This window comes from Callospermophilus lateralis, chromosome 15 (genome assembly GCF_048772815.1).
Source record: "Callospermophilus lateralis isolate mCalLat2 chromosome 15, mCalLat2.hap1, whole genome shotgun sequence".
In the NCBI taxonomy this organism is placed as follows: domain Eukaryota; kingdom Metazoa; phylum Chordata; class Mammalia; order Rodentia; family Sciuridae; genus Callospermophilus; species Callospermophilus lateralis.
The window spans coordinates 85,828,865-85,852,559 of record NC_135319.1 but is presented as its reverse complement, the minus strand read 5'-3'; the positions used below and the strand labels follow the sequence as shown (position 1 = coordinate 85,852,559).

Genomic DNA, 23,695 nt, shown 5'->3' with positions numbered 1-23,695 from the left:
TCTCCACACATGTGGCAGGGGATGGTGGGCTGCTGCCTCCTCTCTACAGGACTGTTCCCAAAGAAGGCAGGCTGAGCCCGGCTCAGGAGCCATGTTCTCACATCTCTCGTCAGCCTCCTGCCTACTCTGACCTGCTCCTCTCATCAAAAGTTCAGCATTTATATACAGATGTAATGCAACTCCTATTAAAATTCCAGTGACGTTCTTCATATAAATAGAAAAAGCAGTCACGAAATTCATTTGGAAAAATAAGAGGTCCAGAATAGCGAAAGCAATCCTTAGTGAGAAAAGTGAAGCAGCAGGCATCACAATACCTGACCTTAAATATGCTACAGAGTTATCATAACAGAACCACATGGTACTGACACCAAGACAGACATGAAGACCAATGAAAAAGACAGAAGACACAGAGACAAACACACATAAGTACATTTGTCTCCTACTAGACAAAGGCATCATAAACATACATTTTAGAAAATATAGCCTTCTCATCAAATAATGCTGGGAATACTGGAAATCTATATGTAGCAGAATGAAATTGAACCTCTATCTCTCATCCTGCACAAAAATCCAACTCAAAGTGGATCAAGGACCTAGGTTTAGACCAGAGGGGTTTGCCCCTACTAGAAGAAAATGTAGGCCCAAATCTTCATCATGTTGGCTTAGGAACCAACTTCCTCAATAAGATTCCTAAAGTGCAAGAGGTAAAATCAAGAATCAAATGGGATGATATCAAACTAAAAAGCTTTTTCACAGCAAAGGAGACAATCAAGAATGTAAAGAGAGAGCCCACAGAATGGGAGAAAATCTTTACCATCTACACCACAGATAGAGCATTAATCTCCAGGATATATAAAGAACTCAAAAAACTTAACCCTGAAAAATGAAATAACCTGATTGATAAATGGGCAAAGGAACTGAACAATCACTTCATAGAAGAAGAAATACAAATGGTCAGCAAATATATAAGAAAATGTTCAGGGCTGAGGATGTGGCTCAAGCAGTAGCGTGCTTGCCTGGCATGTGTGCGGCCCGGGTTCGATCCTCAGCACCACATACAAACAAAGATGCTGTATCTGCCGAAAAACTAAAAAATAAATATTAAAAAAATTCTCTCTCTCTCTCTCTCTAAAAAAAAAAAAAGAAAGAAAATGTTCAACATCTCTAGCAAGTGGAGAAATGCAAATTAAAACCACACTGCAATTCTATTTCCCTCCAGTCAGAATGGCAATTATCAAGAATATTCATACATTGCTGGTGGGACTGCAAATTGGGGCAATCACTCTGGAAAGTATTATGGAGATTCCTCAGAAAACTTGGAAGGGATTGGAAGGGAACCACCATTTGACCCAGCTATCCCACTCCTCAGTCTATACCCGAAGAACTTAAAATCAGCATTCCACAGGGACACAGCCACATCAGTGTTTGTAGCAGCTCAATTCATAACAGCTAAGCTATGGAACCAACCTAGGTGCCCTTCAACAGATGAATTGATAAAGAAAATGTGGTGTATATACACAATGAAATATTTCTCAGCCATAAAAAAGAATGAAAGTATGACATTTGCTGGTAAATGAATGGAACTTGAGACTGTCATGCTAAGTGAAATAATTCAATCCCCCCAAACCAAAGGGTGAATGTTGTCTCTGATATGCTTATGCTAACACACAATAAGAGATGGAGGGAAGAATACAAGTTCTTTGGATTAGACAAAGGGGAATGAAGGGAAGGGGGTAATGGGAATAGGAAAGAGTAGAATGAGTCGGATATAACTTTCCTATGTTCATATATGAATACAAGACTGGTGTAACTCCATGTCATGTTCAACCAAAAGAATGGGAGCCTAATTAGAATAAGCTGTACTCCATATAGGTATAAACATGTCAAACGTTCTATTGTCATATATATCTAAAAAGAACAGATGGAGTTTTTAAAAGTCCAGCTTTTAGAGTTGCAGCAGAGAAGCTGGCCCCCTTTCCAGTGTCTCTTTGAGCTACATCCCGAGCAGCAGCCTCCAGTCTGCTCTGAGGGTCTTTTGACAGGGAATCATTTCCACTTAAAAGAAGTGATTACCTGCTAAGTGATCCCGAGAAGGTACAGAAGGACCTGGAAGAGAAAAACAGGAGAAAATAATGACATCTGGGGGGAAATGTTCATTCTCATCTACAAGTTAGGGAAGCAGAAAGGCTTTTTCTGGAAATGTCAAGGACTGTAGTGTAAATCAAGAAGAGTTGGTGGCGCAAGTGAATGTCCTCCAGGGCCTGTGGCCGGCGAGAGCAGGTCACACTTTCTTGGTCAGGTCACATGCCTCCTGTCAAGAGATGGGGTCTAGTTTCCCTCCCTCGAACTGCCTGGGCTCTGGGACTGCTTTGACCAACAGAACATGGCAGAAGGGGTGGCGATGTATGCCTTTAAGGGACTGGCGGCTTCTATTTCCTGTCTCAGAACACTGGCTTGCTCCTGTGGCCCTACACCATCTTTTCGTTTTTGGCACTGGGGATTGAATCTAGGGGTGCTTAACTACTGAGCCACATTTCCAGCCCGTGTGTGTGTGTGTGTGTGTGTGTGTGTGTACCTTTTTTTTTTTTTTTTAGAGATGGGGTCTCTGAGTTGCTCAGGGCCTCACTAAGTTGCTGAGGCTGGCTTTGAACTTGAGATCCTCCTGCCTCAGCCTCCTGAGCTGCTGGGATTACAAGCACTGTGCTACTGGACCCAGCATGACACCAACTTTTAAGACCTCTGACTGCCCTGCAGGAGGGACCCTGTGAGGAGCCCCTGAGACCACGTGGACAGGAGCCCACCTTCCAGCAGCCCACCTCCAGGCACACCAAGCATGGGAGTCAGCCACCAGAGAACACCGTGGAGTTACCCTGCTTGATGCCCAGGGGAGCAGGACCCTCCACTGACCCCAGCCCACATTCCCCGCCCACAAACCCATGACCTGTATCTAAATGGTGGCTGCTTCAGCCTCTAAGCTTTGGGGCAGCAACTGGCAACCAGATGGCTCCTCTCACTTGCCTTGTTCTCCTTTCCCCACTGTCCCTGCAATGTGCCTGAACTGAGAAAACTACAGTTTGGATACCCAGGGCTCTCGCCCCTAACCATGGCCCTCGAGCTTTAGACAGCCCTCCTTCTCACTCACAGCCCCCCACGTAGGGCTGCCTTCCCCCAGAACACCCAGAGCACACCCAGGGCCCCTCCAGGCAGACGCAGGAGGGCAGCTTCTCCCAGGGCTTGTGGCTTCTCTGCAGCTGGGTGGGTGCATCCAGGTGCATCGGGGGGCAAGGGACAGCCTACAAACACCCAGTGCTGCCTCTTTTCAATCAAGTTATCTTGGGCAGGCTTTGGGATCTCCCTAATCCTTTTATTTTAAGAATAAATAAAGTAATTTATCTGGAAACCCTTGCACCACACCTGTGTTGAACAGGTGCTTGGAAGTATTGTCACAATGAAAGGACAACACCAGTGTCACGTTGGAATTCACTGAGCGTGTGTTGGTCTGCTGTTTTCTAATCTCCAGTTTTATCACAGATGGATATCATTCAATCATTAAGTCATAAGAGCTGTGAAAGTAGGAAAAAGTCACACGATCCCAAGAGCTTCAACTTTAGGGTCAGATTGGTCAGTGTCAAAATATGGTTCTACCATTAGCTTGCTGAGTGATCTTGAGAAAGTTACTCAACCTTTCTGTGTCTCACATTTCTCATCTGTAAAATAACATATAGTTCCTTTTTGCAGGAGTGCTTTGCTGATTAGCAATAACCTGATCAAAACATCCCCTATCTTGGCTCTAGTTTTGCCTGGTCTTTGTGTATCCAGGGCCAATGCATGGTATGGAGACTAAGATGGGTGGTCAAGGGCACTGATTACCCACAGGCCTGCCCTGTGAACCTTGCTAATTTACTATGTCTCAGTTTATATTGAAAATGTAAATGATTGAAGTACCTACCTCAAGGGGTTATTTGGAGCATGATATGAGTTACAGATAATCCCTGAATTATGAGGTTTCAACTTACAGTTTTTAGACTTTCCAGCAGTGTGAAAACAGTTCTCACTCAGTAGAGACTGTGCTTCAGATTGTGAATTTTGATCTTTCCCCAGGCTAGCAGTCACCAGTGGGTACTGCCCTCTGCAGCAAGCTGCACTCCTAGTCCACCAGGCAGTCAGGGGAGTGCTCAGCCCTGTTGCTAAGCTCCGAGCTTGGGCGGGTTAGGCTAGGAAGTGCCTCCTTCGACTTAGGATGTTTTCCAACTTGCAACGAGTTTATTGGGACCTAACCGCATGGTAAGTGGAGGAGCGTCTGTCTGTACGTGAAGGGCTCAGAACAGCGCCTGGCCCTTAAGTATTTGCTGCTTTTATTATTATTGCTGTTATTATTATTATTGGAAAGTTGCCTGAATCAGGAAAAAATATGGACATACCTGGAGGTGTGGGCGGAGGCAGGTCTGCTGAATCTGCTGCACAAAGAAAGGTAATAGGTCACCCTCTTGAATGAGTCCACAGTGTGGAGGAGGTGGGGTGACAAGGGTGTCCTTAGTGGATGGAGGAGGAAGGACCACGGCCTTTCAAGGAATATGAGCCCAGAATACTAGAGCTGCCCCCGGGCCCCTTCCGCCCTCATGTGGCCAGGTCTTTGGCCGGAGGACTGGGGCTCAGCAGCTGGGTCGACTCTGCCTCATGGCGGCCAGGCTTGGATTAACTTGGTCACTGTCTTGGGGGCAGGGCACTGGAACCTGTACTGCACTGCCCAGGTGGGGCTGCTGCCCACTGTCACCTAAGACCTCCTCTGTGCGACCCTGGAGCCACCCACACAGGGGCATTGTCCGAGCCCAGTGCTGGCCTCAAGTGGTGCTCAAGGAATGGGCAGATGGAGGGGTGGAAACGCCCATCCAGGAAGATGGCTTTAGGACGTCTCCAATCACGCCACCAGACGCATTTTCCTGAGAGGGAGCGTGTACCTGAGCAGATGACACTGGCGTCCTCGTGGTGGTCACAGTTGTGCTCTGACCAGCCCAAGTGGGCGCACTGGCCCAGGTGGCGCTCCACTCCAGAGCACTGCAGGTTGTCCAAGAAGATGTCTCCTGAGCCTGGGCCAAAGTAGGCCCCGCCAGGGCCAGAAATGGCCTGTCCACACTCCAGCTGACGGCACACGACCTTGGCTTCCTTCAGGTCCCACAGGTCATCACACACAGTGCCCCAGGTCCCCTGGTGGAGGACCTCCACGCGTCCTGAGCACCGTCCGGAGCCGCCCACCAGCCGCAGCCCTGGCCATTCCCCTGCAGACAGAAATGTGGTGTGCGAGTCCCCTCAAAGCTCTGCCTGGGGTCCGGCAGCACTAGGCCCAGAGATGGGCTGGGAGGGGCACCCCCAGTCTGGAGCCTGGGGCTTTGTTCCTCACACGTCTCATGGGTTCCTGAGCTGCAGGCTGTGAGGTCTTTATTAAATTTCCTTTCATTTCAACAGTATTTCCTGACTGTCTTCCCTGCAGGGTGGTGTGGTGCAGCCATAAACCTGAGGTAGGGTCTCTGCCCTCAAGGATCCCACAGTCTATTTACTAGTGAAGCACAGATTGCAGCATGATGCACTATTCCTCCCTGTGACAGGCATCAAGGGAAAGAATGGGGTGCTATGAAGAGTGACAGAGAGGTGGTGGCTGGGAGGCACCTCCTAAAAAGTGAGAAGGAGCCAGTCAGGGGAAGAGCTGGGGAAGGTCCTCGGAGCCAGTGGGACTAGCACGGTTAGAAAGACCAAGAGGTGGCTTCACTTCTGCAGCTCTGAAGACAACTCACCTGGACTGTTCAACCGAGATTCTGCAGCCTCTGTAGAGAGGAAAGATAAATACATCAGCATTTTGGGGGAATCCTGACTTCAATAACTGAGGATGAAGCTTTAATTATATCCTTCTACATGTTTATTAATGCAACATGAGAAAGTTAGACCCAGTAAATAACATAGTATTAGAAGAAACAGATTCATCTCTAGACAAATGTAAGTTTCTGTGTGGCTTTGCTAGTGCTATGGGAAGATGACCAGGTGTGAAAGGTACATTTAGGATAAACTGACAAGCTGTTGCTTTTGTAGCAGATGAGTTTCGCTTTTAGGGTCTCTGGGGGCACCTCAGATTAGATAATCATCTTCTAGAACGTTGAAATTTGGGGATAACAGGAGCCCACAAGTCTATAACTAAGTTAGAGGGTGCTCCACACAGTTAGATGCCACAAACAGGTGAATAAATGACACATAGGACAATGCTTTTAAATGTGTGCCTTAGGTTAAAAGTCACGGGGAGTGGGCTGGGCATACAGTGGAGTTTCTGCTCACACGGGCCGCTCCATGGAACGAGCACTGATTCGAGTTGTGATTGTTGATTCTTTCAAGTCACATCAGGGATTATGGCTGTATTTTGTCCCATTGCAGAGAGGGCTATTAATAGTCACTCCAGAGGTGACTGATTTGCTTCCTACTAAAGGTTGGCACATGAGTGAATACAGGGTTTTCAAAAAAACCGTCACAAAGAAACTAAAATTGGTTGCTTCAGTACACAGATTTCCTCTGTTACAATTGAGTGGGGACATGGCAGGAAGAGGGGTCAAATGTGCAGCCTCTTTGCCAGCCGCTACGCCAGGGCTTTGTCAAAGACATCTCTGTTCCTGTTGGCAGTCCTGCAAGAAAGCAACTAAATTTTTTTAATATATATATATTTTTAGTTTTAGTTGGACACAACACCTTTATTTCACTTGTTTATTTTTGTATGTGGTGCTGAGGATCAAACCAGGGTCTCACATGTGTGAGGCAAGCGCTCTACCGCTGAGCCACAACCTCAGCCCCCTCAAAAGCAACTAATTTTATAGATGAAGAAACAGAGGCTCAGAGGGTTTAAGGGCCACTCAAATACAGTCTGGGTGTTCACACCAGCTCTGAGAGCCAGCTCGGCCTCCCCAGCTCCACTGCCTCCTGTGGCCTCTTTGATTGAGCTCCTTTTCAGAAGCCCTGGAAGGATCCCCACAGCACACATGCTGTGTACTTTCAGCGAAGCACACTTTCCTTTGCTAATGCTCACCACCAAATGAGAAAATCAAAATGTTTGATTCTGGAGCCTGGTAGTTAAAACACTGTATAATTAGCCAAGTTGGAAGAGGAAGAGCAAAAATCAAATGCGGTGAGTTTTGAGGGTCCTGTCTTTCTCCCTGACTAACTCTGAGTGCTGGCAGGTGACTTGGTCTTGGAGCACTCTGGTGCTGGCAGTGCCCATCTGAGAGAGGTTACCTGAGCAGATGACACTGGCATCTTCATGGTGGCCGCAGTTGTGCTCCAGCCAGCCCGAGTGGGCACACTGGCCCAGGTGACGCTCCACCCCGGCACATTGGAGGTTGTCCAGGAAGATGTCTCCTGAGCCTGGGCCAAAGTGGGCCTTCCCAAGGGCAGACATGGCCTGCCCACACTCCAGCTGGCGGCACACGACCTCGGCTTCCTTCAGGTCCCACAGGTCATCGCACACGGTGCCCCAGGCCCCCTGGTAGAAGACCTCCACGCGTCCTGAGCAGCGTCCAGAGCCGCCCACCAGCCGCAGCTCTGGCCAGTTCCCTGCAGATGAAGACCCACTGACTGCTATTCTCTGGGAGTGGGGTGTCCTTCCATGACACCATTGAGCTCTGCCCCTCACACCCACATTAGAGACAGAGAGCCTGGGAGCCGACAACTGGAGTTTGATTAGTCATGGGACTGCCAACAACTTTTAGCTTTAAAAAAATCCGTTAACTATCTATTTTGCCAGAGGTATGTGCCAATCGGTTTTGGGTAAATGCAGAAAAACATTACAAATAGTTTGCATGAGGATTTGTGATTTTGTGAAGCACTTTAATGTGCGTGTTCACCTTTATAATAACTCCAGGTGACAATACAAGGGTACTGATGCACCTCAGGGATGCAATGAGGAAGCTGGACGTTGGAGAATCCATAAGCAGCAGACCTATACTGAGGTCCCGCCTCCAGGGTTCACCTTGGTTTCTCTGCCCCTCTATCTGCTGCCTCTGGATTGGCTCTGGCACTCCACTCACTCCAGAAAAGCCCATTTGTGGTGCCAACACGAGGCTGACCTTGATCAGGACTGGCACCAGGACAAAAAGACAATCCTGCTGGGAGGTATTTGCAAACTGCTCAGGCTTTGAGGACAAGGAGCCCCCGACCCCCAAAACAAAAAGAAAGAAAGAAAGAAAGAAAGAAAGAAAGAAAGAAAGAAAGAAAGAAAAGGAATCTGCTCATGGTGGGGTGCCAGAGCCAGATCTTAAGTCTGGAATGGCCCTGCAGTTTGCGCAGAGCCAGCTGGCTCATTTGCAGGTAGATGAACTGTGTGCAGTTGGCTTCGTTTCCCTCCATGGAGCAGACACAGACGCACAGACCAACGCAGACTCCAAGAGGAGGGGACACCGTCAGGGGAGGGGGTGTGCGGGGCTTACCTGGTCTTGCCGTTCCTGACTTGGGTGTTGATGTGGGGATGGCTGTGGATACAAGGAGACGCCCTTGCATCAAAAAGGAGAACTGGGGCAAGTCAAGAGGTGACATTCTGAGAGCAGTTATGTGCCCAGCTTCTGGCTGATTCTTTCTCTGCCTTCTGTATGGTAATGAACTTCCGAATCACTCTTTTCTCATGGGTCCTATTTCTCGTCTGCCTTTGGGCCAATTGAAACAATATTCCCTTCTACCCAGTCGCTGAAAATGTACAATACTTCAAGTGGGCCATTTTGTGCTGAAATACCAACATTCACACCTAGTGTCCTTCTGGGGAAAACTGCTGTTCTTCTTGCTTGCTTCTGCTTGGTCAACTTTCTCTAGACATAGAGTATCTAATTAGGTGTTTTTCATCATCTTTGATAGAAACAAGAGATTAGGAAATCAAATAGACAATTATCTTTATATAGGGACCTGATTACTGATAGGCACAACTTGTGAATAGGCAGACACCATGCAGACAGAATCTCTCCACCACCGTAGGTTTATACATGGAACTGGAAAACATGTTTGTAAAGCCTTGGGAGGGAGGACGAGCAAGAAACACAAACTAGGCCTGTAGATTAGTAACAAAACAAAGATGGACTCACTGATTAGATGTGGGGTCTGTAACACAGCCTCTGCAAATACAAGAGACATCATCAGGGTTGCTTGATGCCAATCATGGTGATTTCCCCTGATCCACTTTGTGCTGCAGAACATCTCCTCTGCTCTACAGCGTGTTTCCCCAGGAGGTTCCCGAGTCACCCCGGCACTTGTGAGAGCCACTGGAGACTGTTTCTGAGCCGCATCTTGGACAAGGTAGACGTAAGGCACTTGCAGTTCTATTGGCTTTGCCTGTTTCCTCTTGGCAGTAAGTAGTGCAGGACCTCAGATAATTATGGAACCCCGGAAACCTTGGTTCCCCCAAATGTAGAAGGGGATGAACCATGGTTTTATGTAAGGGTAACATGTGGCAGGGAATTTGAAATGTGCTGCATAAATATAATAGACAATAAGCACTAGCTATTACTTTGACTATTTGGATCTTTGTTGTTGTTACTGATTTGTTTTGCAGACTGGACTGGGCTGTGCTTCAGTAGAAACCCTTGGCTTGGCTTCTGCCCGCCTTCCCGCACACCTCCAACGCCCTGTCCCTGGGTGCACGCTGTTCTCTCTCCTTGCGTGCCTCTCCCCACTTCCCTGCTCGCAGCCTTGCCAGTTTCAAAGCCAAATCCAAAGGAGGCTGGTTCCCTGGTTTTCAACACTATGCATAGCCTCTGCCCGTGCTGCTCTTGTTCCCAATATCTTTCTCCAAGATGCATGCATGTGTCGATTTAGTATGTTCTAGTACATTCTCTCTGTTCTACGGGTTTGCCTTGGTCCAGGGTATTCTATCTGTCCAGCTCCATCATGTGTATTTGTCTTACTTCCTTGAGGTTGTGTTCAGCTTTCCTTAGGCTAAGATCACATCTTCTGCAGGTCCTAAAATGCCCACCTCAAACCGGATTCAGAGTAACATCAGAAATGACTTCCCAAGGAGCTGACGGTGGAAATGCGCCCAGGACAGAGCAGCCAGCCGCTGCATCCGGGATGTGCCGTCGCTCTGCTGAGCGCACTGCAGCGTCACGACATGCGTAGCTCGCAACCGCCCTCACTCAGGAGTAAGGTCCTCCTGCTTTCCCCACAACAGAGCAGGAGTGCCAAGCCATTTGCCCAAAGTGACGGTCCCCAGGCAGTCCGTCCAGAGCTGCGGCTCCAGGCCACCATTCTTACCTTTGTTTGCAGAATAATAATAAGCAGTGAAGTGTTTGCCTATGTTGTTGGAGCTTCGGAAGTACACAAGGGTCACTGAGCTGGAGGAGGACGTGTAGGTGAGGTGGGAGCCAGAGCAGCTCCTCCCCAGGGACTTTGCTGAAGCTGGGGGGCCGTCCAGGATCTCAACATATTCATTGGTGCAGTCGAGGCTGGGGAGAGAAACAGCCACGGGGGTCTCAGTCTCCTCCTCAGAAGGTCTGGAAGGTGGGGTATGAGACAAGCTTGTGTGTGGCTACAGAGGCCGGGGACAAGTGCAAAGTCATGTAGAGACGGAATGGGTCTTTTCAGCCTGCTTCTTCTCCCTGGTGCCACTACCTGCAGGGAAGGGGATTGTAGCTGGGAGAGAAGGAGGAGCTGGCTCTAGATTACTCTGCTCGGGGCTGGGACAGCTGAGGCTGCAGGACCTCCCAGCCGGGAAGGGCAGGCCAGGGCTATCCAAGGTCATCCCAGCACACAGCCACCTAGGGAGGGAGGGCCCAAGGTGCACAGGCTGCTCGGCTCCATGTGGGTCCGCAGTGGGGGCAGCTCCAGTTCCCAACAACCCATTTACAAACTTCTGGCAGCCAACCTGCTTAGAGGGAAGCAGGCCACAGTTCTACCCAGCTTGCTGTCTGGAAATCATCTGATCTTGTCCAAAGTTGTTCTCTGTGAACTTCTGTCCAACTACCACCAGAGACCATTTCCAGGTCACCACCTGAGAGCCATCATTCCAAGCCATCCTTCCATTAGGGAAAATCCAGGAGTAATAAGACATTTACATTGTTCCTAGGGCTTCATTTCCACAGGGCATTCATCTATGAAGGACATCAATCTTGCATATTTATGATTTTAAAACCTAAAATTTCCTGACTTAATAGGTGTAAGGTTTTCCTAGACTGCCTCTGTAGCCAGCTGGTTAGGACACACACTCTGTCTTTCTTCTTTCTCTCTATCCCTACAGCCCTTTCTCACACACACACACACACACACACACACACACACACACACAATCTATCCAAAGCTCATAGATGATTTTTATTTTAACTAAAAATTCATAGAAATATACAAAAATCAGTCATATTTCTACATATGAGCAAAGGCTTAGAAACCCAAACTGAAAGTGGTGTTGTTTACAATTGCTCCAACAACAACAAGAAAGAAAGATAGAAATGCCTAAATATAATCTAACAAGACACATAAAAGATCTGCCTAAACAAACAAACAACCCCAGCTAACATTAAAAAAAAAATACCAGATGCTCCCTAGGATGTGGAGAAACAAGATCTCAGGTGTTGCTGGTGACATGTGACATGGAAGTTACTCTAGCAAACAGTTTACTGTGTTCTAAGAATTTAAATATGTACACACTACACAGTCCAGCAATCACACTCTTGGGCATTGTTATTTCCTCGAAAAATAACTAATGTTTTCACAAAAACCTGCATGTGAATGTCCATAGAAGCTTTCTGTGTAATACCTAAAGATGGAAACAACAAAGATGTTCTTCAAGGAAGAGAGGAGTAAAGAAACCTGGATGCATCTTTAGAAACTCTTCAGGGAACTGTGCTGAATGGAAAAGTCAATCCCAGGGCTACTGTAGGCTTCCATCATATAACATCCTCAACATGACCTACTGTAGCGGTGACAGATTGTTTTTAGGGGGCAGAAAGAGGGGCAGTTTGTGAATGCAAATGATGAAAGGATGGTTCCCTTGTGGTAACAGAGCAGTTTTATATCTGGAATATGGTACTAGTTATGTGACATGGGATAAAAATGCATGCAACCACACACACACACAGACACACATACACAGACACACACACACACACACACACACACACACACAAGAACATGTAAGATTAGTGGGAATTGAATGAGATCTGTAGTTCAGCACACAGTATCACAACCAACACCAACTTCCTGGCTTCCACATTGTTCTACCGTTGTGCACGTGATGCCACCATTGGGGGAAGTTCGGTGGGGGTCTGCAGGACTCAGCATTACTTTCCTATGCATCTGTGGCTATTTCAAAAGAAAAAAAAATGCACAAAGGACACTTTTGCTTAAAATATCCATTAAGGGAAAAAGTAATTGGGATTTTTAAACTGCATAGTGAACTGAGGTAATGCACTCGGCACTCACTCGAGACACGGAAATGCCAGCCGTATACGGTGAGACGCGTTTGCCGTGATCTCCCACGTGCAGGTTATGTTGTCGTGCATTTCATACTTTGGAGGATTTCTAATGCTTCCAGATGAGTGACTAACAATGCCACCACACTGAGAATTTTCTAAATAAAGAGAGAGATTTTAGAATTTCAGTTTATTTCATTGTTCAGTCAAGAAATTTTCTAATTCACACTCTCCCACATACTTTCCCAAAAAAGGTTTCAAGGGTTATCATTTGGTGGTGTCCTAGGATAGAGTAGAGGTATAAACCAGTCTAAAAAGGCTTGCAAACTTGGGAAACTAGAGCAGGAATGTGTCTGAAGCTAGAAACATCTTTCCTCTCTTTTGGGAATCCTACCAAGGACATGGCCTTGCTGGAAAGAGCTGGTGCCCTACATTGGCCCAGCCCTTCCCCTTGGTTACTCCCTAGTCATGGGCTATATCTTTGAATTTTGTCAGCCCACCTGTGGTTATGAGTAAAGTTCTCCTTCAGTTTGGTCAATTAAGGCCAAGGCAATGTAGACTCTCGGTGGATACGATGATGGCGGGACCCCATTACTGTCAGCCGTAATTTCTTAAAATTACATTCTTAAAATCTATTATTTAATAAAAGAAGTTGCCCTGAGTTATCCACCCCTGCAGTGGCCCTAATGCTGATATCATTTTCTGTCCCCCTGTCCACCCATCTGTTTGGTTCTTCGTCTGCTTGTCTTATTTATCTGGCCATCCAACATTCAGTTCAAAATTAAAGGTGACACGGTGACAATGGAAACAGCTGGCTTTTCTCCTTCAGATTATCTGGACCTACACTCAGTTGGCCCTGGTCATCTAGTTGTGGCTCTTCTCTAGAAGGACCACCTACTTCTCCAACATTAGTATTTTAACTCTTTATCCCCAAGTAGTGCTAAGTACAGTGGAGTTTCTGGAGCCCAAAGCACCGGCAAAACGGGGCGGGGGAGATGGCAGATGAGAAAGGAAGTGTAGAAAAGGAGGACAGAGATCTTTCAGAGAAAGGGAAAGGGTGGAGAAGAAAACTGCCCATCCGGGTGGACACGCTCTAAAAGCAAGGCCCTGGGCAGCACCCTGGTGGCATCACTGTGGCAGCAGCTGCCGGTTTTCCCTCTATTCATGGCGGGCGTGCTGGAAGGCCAGCCATCAGGGCTGGCATCACTTGGTTGTTTGGATTTCCTTCTTTGACTGACATCGTTATTAGGTTCTTCTCTTAGAACACAGGTTCAGAAGTGGCCCCTGGATAGCATCTGGGCACATTTTCCTTGAAGAATCATTTCAGAGATTGAGCCATAAGACATTGAACAGGGCTCCAGGGATACACGTTCTTACCTGTAGACACTGTCTCTGCCAGCGTAGTCAACTGGTGACCTGTGAAACACAAAAAGGACACGTGAACCAGCATCTGGAACGGATATCCACACGCTGTCTGCACATGAAAACCCTGAGGAGCTTGTAACACACCTACTGTCTCCGCTCCTCCCAGAACCACTGAGCGAGTCTCTGGGGGAGGCCTGAGTGGGCACCTTTAATGTGCAAGAGGTAAGAGACACTGATCTGAATTCTTCCCAGACTTTGATGCATAATTCTTTCCTCAAATGTGAAAATGAGATGTTTTGTAATATGAGGATTTAGGAAAACTAAAGACTTGAAATACTGGCTCCTAGGCCTCTTCTGGTGACCCAAAGGCTGGGAGTTACGAGCTTATGCTGTGGGAACAGGAAGGAGCACAGAGGCGGATGCCTTGACCCAGTGCTTCTCAGAGGTGCTGAGTCAGGACCCAAAGAAAGTGTGGGCTCTCCTCCAGGTCCCCAATATCTCCCCACCAGAAACACTCAGCTCAGCACCTCCCTGGATTCTCTTCCTGGATCACTTTATTTCCACCTGGTAGAGTTGAATACACAGGAGAGGTGTGAATGCTTACCAGACCTTATCAAACCATGTTCATTCATAACTCTGACTGAGAGGTGACTGCCAGTAGAAGAACCCTGGGGTCTGGTGAGGAACAGAGAATGGGCATGGGGAACTAGGTGTCGAGGCCGGGAGTGTGTGGGGAGCCAACAGCAGGGGGCTCTGGGGTGGGGGCAGAGATGCACCAGGAACAAGGCAGAGGCAAGAGGGGTGGAACTGAGATTGGCTCAGCTTGGCTTTCCCCAGATGGGTCCCAGTGGCCATTCACCCCGGGGCAGGAAGCTCCCTTAGCCATCACCCGTATCCTCACCACCTCCCACCCAATCATAGCTCATTGCACCTATGTAAAACCTCAGAACAGAAGCACCCACGGTGCTCTTCAGAAGTCGGAGATATTGAGAAATCCACCTCCTGTATGTGAAATTCATGGTGAGTAAATAGAGAGGTAGCCAGTGAGGCGCGGCTAGGTGACTGCTGAGGTATATCCACCTCTCCCCTGATCAGCCAGGTCCTTCCACATCTCTCAACCCCCTCCACAGGCTTAGAGGACAAGACATCCCATTTCCAGCAGAACCTGATCTCCAAGGTGCTGATGAGCTGCCCACTTGAACAGCACCCTCCTTACCTGGTGGTGAGACGGTTGAGTGTTCGGCACCTGTAGGCAGGGGAGAGGACGACATCTGCCGTGAGCGAATGACACGGATTCAAGTCCAGCTGCATAAAGCACGCTCTTGGAAAGAGCTAGGCTGGGCCCCGTCTGGAGGGGCACGGGGCTTACCTGAACAGATCACGCTGGCATCTTCCTGGTGACCACAGTTGTGGGAGAACCAGCCGGCATGGGAACATTCCCCAAGGTGCCGCTCATGTCCTCCGCAGTGCACGTCGTCAAGGAGGATCTTCCCAGAACCTTCCCCAAAGTGGGCCTCGCTCGCGGCTGAGATGGCCCGGCCACACTCGAGCTGCCTGCAGACGACGTTTGCTTCTGAAAGGTCCCAGAGGTCATCGCACACGGTCCCCCAGACTCCTTGGTGGAAAACCTCCACACGGCCGGCACACCTCTCAGGGGTGCCTACCAGCCGCACAGGTGCCCAGCCACCTGGGGAAGGACAAAGGCTCAAGTAGTGAGAGCTGCCCCCAGCTCACTGGTGGCAGGACTATTGTCTACGTGACAGACTTCGGTCCTAGTCTTCCTCGGGCTGCTCTGAGTGAGTCCGTGCCACTCACCAGACATGTGGGCTCCAGCCTGTGACATCCCTTATCTGCACCCTACTTTAGGACCGCTTGCCTGTGGGGATTATTTCTAGAAGTGGATCCAGCTCTTCTCCTCCCTATATCCTCACTCTTTACAATGTGACCGCGTGACCGCTCCCCTTTGGAATCTGGGCTCTTTCTTCACTCCTTGACCCTGGGCTGGGGGCCTTTGGCTCACCTTGGCCAAGGGAGCGTGGACAAGTGCCCCTTGTGCTTTGAGGGCATGAGAGGCCTCCCAGGCTGCAGCTCACCCTCTGGGCACTCGGGAGCATCATGTGAATAAGCTTGAGCTATCCCGCTGAGTGATGGAGGACATGCGACTTTGTCACCTCTGCCACTTCAGGTGACAACTATAGAATTCCCAGACATGTGAAGGAGGCCATCCTGGGACAGATAGTCTTTGACCACAGATGCATGAGCAAATCCAGCCAAGTTCATCTGAACCTATCCTGAATCCACAGGCTGCCCAGCTGACTACTTGTGAGCAATTATCCATGGAGGTTGTTTTAAGCCACAGTGTTCTGGGATGGTTTCACGTGGCAATAGATAACTTACACACATCTTTGTCCATATTCTCTTTTTAGATAACCTGCTCCTTCCATAGTCAGGATGAGACAGGGCCACAGCCATAATCCCCAGGGGAAGTCTGCCTGATCTGATGTGGAGTGCACATCTGACCCCAGGGACACCAGTCCAGGTGCTGGACTGTGCAGGGTCTCTCTGCTGGGTATCTGGGATTGGGAAGAGAGCTGGAGGACTCAGGGTGCTATGCTTCCATTGGGGGCAACCATGATAGTCATACATGAACAGATAAGCGAACAGAGAAACTGCTCAAAATGACTCATGAGGGGGACAGAGGAAGAAGGGAGGTCCAGAGAGTGGGGGGATGACTCTACGGTTTGTACCCCCTGGGCTGGGCTCTCCAAGACCCATCTATACCCCACCGTATACTCCCTTAATTAACCTTTCTTGAATGGGGATTTGTACCATGAAGCCAAATGCCCCCCATTTCCGTTTACTTGGCTTGAAGTCCCCATTCCTGCCCACTGGAATCCCCCCGTCCTCCAGACTCCATCCCCAGCGGCTCCATTTGATGAGGTCTGTGATCACCCAGACCAGGGCTGACATTTCTGATTCTCAGCCACTTGCTGTGGTTCTCCTGGGACTGGCCACACGGTCATGTGCAGGGCCAACAACGCACACGTGTTCTCTCCCTGAGCAGGTGGTAACCGGGAGGTTGAGTGGACAGAGACGTGGATGCCGGGTCCGGGTGAATGGGTCTGAAGCCCAGCATCCTTGACTAGCTCTGTGGCCTTGAGGGGAAGGGGAATCACAAGCTGTGATGAGGCAGAAGAGAGGGAGTGCACCCGGAAGAGGGCTTGCCTGGCTGGGGATGCCGAGAGGGGTCCAGATCTCACATGTCCGGGGTGAGACGGGTGTGAAAACAGTGGGTGTGGTCATGAGTGTTGTAGAAGTGTGGGCCGAAAGCACTCCACAGGGGTCCCAGAACAGCACCAGCCATGCTCTGAGGATGCAGGGGGAGCGTGGCAGGGCCTCTCACAGACCACCTCCCTCCACGTGTCCATTGAGCTGTAGTTTTCTGTGTGTAAGACTTGTCTCCTTACTAAATGACATGCCCCCTGAGAACAGGGACTGTGGGAGTCATTCACACATTATCCAATGCAGGCCCTGGTTTAGCACATGGTGGGCACGCAGGGTGGAAAGTCAATAAACAAATGAGGGGGGAAAAGATGGAATGTGAGTTCAAAGACTTGAAAGTCACAAAACCATCAATGGTGCCTTTGCCATCTTCTCAAGGCCATGGTCAGTAGGCCTGCTGGGCACTGTCTCACCCACAATACTTTCAGGCCAGGACGGTGGTGCTGGCTCTTCTCAGTCCTCCCACATCTTTTGGCAGTACCAACAGATCAAGGGAGTGATCGGGTTGAATATTTCACTCCTGTCTTATCTAGCCTCAGGCTGAACCTAGCTTATAAAAATCCAAGGCCCAGCTCAGTCTGAATTCCCCTAAATCTTACTTATCCCTGACCACACATTAAAAACAAACAAAAACATCTCAGAGGGCCTGAGCCTCCTCCCTTGTCAGTGACCGTGTGATTATTGGCTGCTCTGAGTCCTGCTCTGGAAAGTAGCCGTCTTCTGCTCCGTAGCCCATGGGGACTCCGTCTGGGACTTTCCTGTATGGCGTCGTCCCACTGCCCTTTCACCCTCCAGGACCTGCACGAGGTACTGTGTCCTGTCTGACCCTCAGGTCTGGGTGGTGACCCTCTTCCAGGCACCCCAACACCCCATCCCAGCCTTCACTGCCCCACGGTACCAGCCCACCCACTCAGCCCACACCAGGGTCTCCTTCGTTCAGTGCTCTACAGGCCCCCAGTGACGTGTTCACGCATCCCTTCATTGTCAAAGGAGCAGAGTTGTCCAGAAGCCGTGACACAGAACCACACAGCCCTACCTGCCAGTGCAGAGGAAGGTGGCTGCTGAGTTGCCGGCATCGCTGAAGAGGTGGGCAGCAGGTCCTCATGGGCTAGGGATGGGGAAGGAAGGACAGTCGTGAGAGCAGGGTTGCATCACGGGAGAAGAGACAGTTCCTCCAAGGAGGTGCCTGCCTCCTGCCAGGACTCAGTAGGAAAAAAGATGCCACAGGGTTCCAAGGCCAGGGACCTCATAGCCCCAGGTCTCTCCTGAGGGTAGGCCAGGGCTCTGCTGCTTGTTGGCCACACGGCTGCTGAGAGAGCAAAACTCATGGGGAACTGTTGCCACGTGACCCGCGGTAGGAGAGGCCATCAGCTGTCCACCGTCTCCCTTTGCTACCTTCTGCCCATGTCTGCTGCCCTCTGACCTCCCTGAAGGAGGCAAGGATGGTCAGTCACACAGCAGATCTGTCAGGGAAGGGGGTCAGCTCTGAAATGGCACCTGGGAATCTTACGGAGTGTCTTTACCATGGAGGTCACACACCGTCACCACAATTCACCGTGAGGAAGCCCTGTGTCCCATGGAGAGAGGCCGCTTGGGACTGATTGGGGGCAACCTGTGGAGCCGATGGTTTGCAGAGAAGCTACTGCAGGAGCACGTGGGAGAGAACCAGGAAAGACTGGGAAGCGCAGTGAGGTAGAGAGCCAGCTAGAGGGACAGATGGCCTTGGGAAGGTCAGTAGGCTCAGAATGGGGAGGGCCTTGGGCATCAGCTGACAAATTTGGCCTGTCACCCAGAGGTCACAAACTGTAAAGTCTGTGGGCCCATTCAGGTAAGTATGAGGTCCGAGTAAAGGGACCAGGTGAATGGAGAGTTGTTCTGGGTCCAGAGGGGCAGCCCTCTCGGATCGGGCCAGTTGGTATAATAAAAGAACTTGCCATTTTTTGCCTTCGCTACTTTCATTTCTTTCACTAGATTAAGAATTTTTATTGTTGTTGTGATGAATATTGTGATTTTTAGATTCAAGTTTAGCCTGAATTTTCAAACTAGACAGCCCACTTTTGGGCCTGGATCAGTCTGTGAGCTGGACTTGGCCCTCTGGGCAGTCAAGGGACTGGTTAGGCTGATGCCAGACATGGACGAAACATAGGCAGCTTTGGTGATCTACCTAGATCTGCTGTGTTCCTGGACTGAACTGTGGTGTGTGTGTGTGTGGGGGGGTGAGTGTGTGTGTGCATGTGTGGGGGGCGGATGCAGGAGGGGAGGACTGGAGGGGGAGCTAAGAGTCCCCTCCAATGCTGACAGCCAGCCCCTCACCTGCACCCTCCAGGTGCCCACAGTTGTGCCCACCCTGGCCCCTGTGCCATGCTGCCCCAGGTGGCTCTTGTTGCCCACATCCTGCATGCCATCCTGCTGGATCTTCCAGAGCCTGCCCCAAAGTGGGCCCCCTGGGAGCTGCCCCCACCTGGCCACACTGCAGCTGGCAGCACATGGCAGTGGCCTCAGCCAGGTCCTAGAGGTCACCACACATTGTCCCCCACATGCCCTGAATGAGGCTTCATGCAGCCTGAGCCCCTCCCTGTGGCACTCAGAGCTTCACCTCTGTCCAGGCTCCTGGGGCAGAGGGCACAAAGAGGAGGGACACTGTGTGACATGCCTCCAGTCTCTAGAAGGTTTTTTTTCCTTTAAATCCCCAGGTGGCCATGTCCTCCTTTTACATACATGTAAGATCCTGTAGTTCTCCTGCACCCACACATGACTAATAGCCAGAATCATCTCCAACTTCATGTGAAAATTAGGCTTTGCTACTTCCAGATGAACGCCTCTTTAAGGAACTTCTAAAACTCCTAACAGGAACATATCCTTCATATATGATTCCCCAGCTGTGGACGGGGATAGACATGAGAGATGTCAAAATATCCAGTGAAATATCACCTAGCCCGTCCATGGCAGGTCACAGCCACATAGACACCTCCTCAGCCACAATCACATAGTCTTGGAGCACAGGCCCCATTGTCTCATAAAGATCTTTTTGTGTGGCTATATTGTGGCATTTGTTGTTTGTGAGTGAAAAGCAGGAGTCCCCAAGAACCACTAACTTACATGTTTCTCTCTAAATTTTTACCACAGGCGTGGGCTTCCCATTTTGCAGACAAAGAAACTGAGACTTGACAGGGCTAAGAAATTTGCCCTGAATCCCACAGCTTATGAGCGGGTTGTTTTCCACTTGTGGGTCCCCCTCTCTCAACGCCACCCATCAGCCCTTCATTTCTCAGGTCCTACTTCCCAGCCCGGCACGTGGAGGAGTTGAAGCCTCGGGGGCTGTGGTCACTGACGGCCCTGAGAGGAGGTCAAGGAAAAGCCACAGCTCACGTAAACTACTGCCAGTTGCATGCAGAGAATTAAGTGAACACTCTGCAGAACGGGCTCAACCCAAGGCCCAATCTCGTCTCCAACTTGTGGCTTTGTCTTCTTTTGACTCATCTAAGCCAGTCACTATCGTCCCCACTAAACAAGATTAACTTTTTGTTCACCCATTATGTGTTTGAAAAATACAAGATGAATCTAAAGATCTCACACTTACAAAACCCAGGAGAATCAAAGCGGCCTCAGTAATGCCGTGGGCCATCATTGACTGAAGGCAAGACGGAGGGCCTGCACTGAGGAGGCCATGACTCCCCTCGTCAGAAGCTAGAGCAGGCGTCAAACGCCTGTGATGTCCGGTGGATTTCGAGGCGGGTCAGTGAGAAGGGTCCAAACGCAGAGGATGAGTGTCCTTACGGAGACCAGAGCAAGAAGCCACACGCAGAAATGGGCACGGAGGCCATGGAAGGACTTCAGCAGGTGGAAGGGAACGAAAGGCCTCCCTGCAGGCAGCTGGGAGTCACAGGTCGGCCACCAATTTTGGATACTAAGAAACTCAGGGTGTATGCACTTAATATGACTAGAACACCTTGGTGGCCTAGGCATTAACTCCAGACACCTGGATTCCAGCACTTTTTTTTTCTTACATCATACAGAAGACTTCCAGAGAGATGACGCAGGAAGACAATGGAGTTTTGGGTCACCTGTCTTCACAAGCATGGCATCCCGTGACTGACTGTTAGTGGGGGCCTCTAAGGGCTGACTGTATGTTAGAGACTCCTTGATATCTGGGAGGAAAGAAGCCCATTTCCTGTGTGAATGCAGTGTTTCCTACACTCACAAGGACCTGAGAACCCATGTGTGTGAGTGAGGGTGAGTGTGTGTGTGTGTGTGTGTGTGTGTGCACCACTGACCAGAACTCCCTGCTGAGCTGGAGTTACTAGAAGCACATTCCTCAGAAACACCTTTATTTCACTATCTCAGGAACTTGACAAGGAATATTTCTAGAAAAACACAGTCTCTTATGATTTTTAATAAATACACAGGATATAAGATTCAATGTAAACCCCAAAGACGCATTTTTAATGTACCTGTTGGTGTTTGCTCTTCCCCAGAAGAGATGGATTCGGTTGTTATGTCCACAGCTACAGAGAGCAGAGAACACCAATCAGTAATGAAGGGCACCCAAGGACAGGCCGAGGCTGAGCAAAGGGAAGGATGGATGCCCCAGGCCAGCGTCATGGTTTCCTTGTGGACATCTAACATGAGAAACTGGTTCTAAGGAGCCTACGGAGCTTCAAGTCCAAAGATATGACTTTCAACCTGAGGTCTAAGTCCTATTCCATCTCATACTATAGACAGACTTCAGTTTCCTGAGCTGTAAAATTGGGGATCAGATGAGCTAATGGATAGGAAAGAGGTTCATAAATCAAAAATTAATATCCCTAATTCAAGAAATACTTTTGGAAAAAATATTTTTGGAAAAAGTATCCCTCTCCCCCCCCCCCTTTTTTTGGTTTCAAGGATTGAACCCAGGGGAGCTTAACCACGGAGCCACATTCCCAGCCCTTTTTATGTTTTATTTTGAGACAGGGTCTTGCTAAGTTGCTTAGTGCCTCCCTAAATTGCTGAGGCTGCCCTCCAATTTGTGATCCTCCTGCCTCAGCCTCCCAACAGCTGGAATTACAGGGGGTGCCATCATGCCTGGCTTTTTTTTTTTTTTTAAGGATAAAAGATTTGGTCACTTCAGCAAAGAGATAAGAATAGGCAAATGAAAAAATCCTCCTTATCACTAATCTTTAGAGAAATACAACCAAAAATCACAAAAGTGTATCATTATTAGCTCATTATAGTAGAGATACCATAATAGCCCAGCTTAAAAAACAGATAATCCTAAATGTTGACAAGAATGTAGAGAAAATGTAACTTTCTTATGTTGCTATTGGAAGTACAAAATGGCACAGCTACTTTGGAAAACAGCTTGCAGGCTGTACGTGAATATTTATGATAGCTGTATTCATAATAGTAAAAGTTAGGAATAATTTCAATGTCTATCAGATGATGCATGGAGAAACAAATTTTGATATATCCATAGTTAGCAATAAAACCACACAAATGTCTGATAGGTGGAATTACATGAATGACTCTCATAAGCATTAGGCCAAGTAAAAATATCCCAGTGCAGGGCTGGGGTTGTGGCTCAGTGGGAGAGCATTTGCTTAGCATGTGTGAGGCACCGGGTTGGATTCTCAGCACCACATATAAATAAATAAACTAAAGGTCCATTGACAACTTAAAAAAAAAAAAAAAACAGAAAAGAAAGAAAAAAAAAGTCCCCGCGCAGAACGCTCTGGGGGTGTTCTGCATGATTCCAGGAAAGGCAAACCTAGAGAGCCAGACATCATACTGGAGCTGTCAGGGTTGGGGCTTAGGCAACATTTAACTACAAAGGAGCAAAGGGAACTCTATCAGGCAGTGGAAGGGCTCTGTGTCCTGATGGGGGCAAGAGCTTCACAGTTGTAACCGTTACGATGCTTTGAACTACATGGTAGTTTTTACTGTAGGTAAATTGTACTTCAATAAGCCTGACTTTCAATTAAAAATTAACTCTGCACATAAACAAAGGCTTAGAACATTGGGGACACACAGGCACAGAAACCAGGTAGACATCTGTGGTCATTCAGAAAGAAAGGGGAGATGAAAGCCTGGGTCAGGTGGGTGACTGTCAGGGGAAGAGGAGGCCAGGAATGCACCCCTGGGTCCCCAGCTATAAATGGAAAATAAATTCCTCCACAGAGACCTATTTGAATAGGACTAGATATCCAGAGGGTTGAAGGTATTTTATTTTTTAAAAATATTTTTTTGTGTGTTGACGAACCTTTATTTTATTCATTTATTTATGTGGGGTGCTGAGAATTGAACCCAGTGCTTCACACATGTGAGGCAAGCACTCTGCCACTGAGCCACAGCCCAGCCCCTGAAGATATTTTAATAATTTACTTACATATCCCTGTTTGGACGTGAAGCTCTGTATATAAATAATAAACATGAAAACAATTAAAACATAATAAGTTCATATACGTAAAACACATAAACTGAAGACAACTAGGGAAGCGACTCACAAAATTGACTTACTATGGAGACTGGAGTTTGATGATAACGGAGCTGGTGAAGGTGACGAGGACAGTGACGGCATTGAAGACGGAGGTGAAGACGAGGCTGGTGACCGCAGCGGTGAGGACAATGATGGTGAAGCTGAGGACAATGATGGT

The 23,695-nt window shown here is 48.7% G+C and overlaps 1 protein-coding gene across 1 annotated transcript in view; it reads right to left on the bottom strand.

Annotated features, from left to right (window-relative positions):
• The window catches only part of LOC143637981 (scavenger receptor cysteine-rich domain-containing protein DMBT1-like), a 62,248-nt gene extending 44,109 nt beyond the window's left edge, over positions 1 to 18,139 (bottom strand). Inside the window, exons 1-10 of the mRNA XM_077105367.1 lie at positions 18,100 to 18,139; positions 15,151 to 15,468; positions 14,998 to 15,027; positions 13,794 to 13,832; positions 12,427 to 12,574; positions 10,264 to 10,454; positions 7,267 to 7,584; positions 4,959 to 5,276; positions 4,422 to 4,457; positions 2,074 to 2,106 (exon numbers count right to left, since the gene is read on the bottom strand). Of these exons, the coding sequence (XP_076961482.1) occupies positions 2,074 to 2,106; positions 4,422 to 4,457; positions 4,959 to 5,276; positions 7,267 to 7,584; positions 10,264 to 10,454; positions 12,427 to 12,574; positions 13,794 to 13,832; positions 14,998 to 15,027; positions 15,151 to 15,468; positions 18,100 to 18,139 (1,471 nt within the window). The remainder of the gene's footprint in view (positions 1 to 2,073; positions 2,107 to 4,421; positions 4,458 to 4,958; positions 5,277 to 7,266; positions 7,585 to 10,263; positions 10,455 to 12,426; positions 12,575 to 13,793; positions 13,833 to 14,997; positions 15,028 to 15,150; positions 15,469 to 18,099) is intronic.
• Positions 18,140 to 23,695: the final 5,556 nt, after the last annotated feature.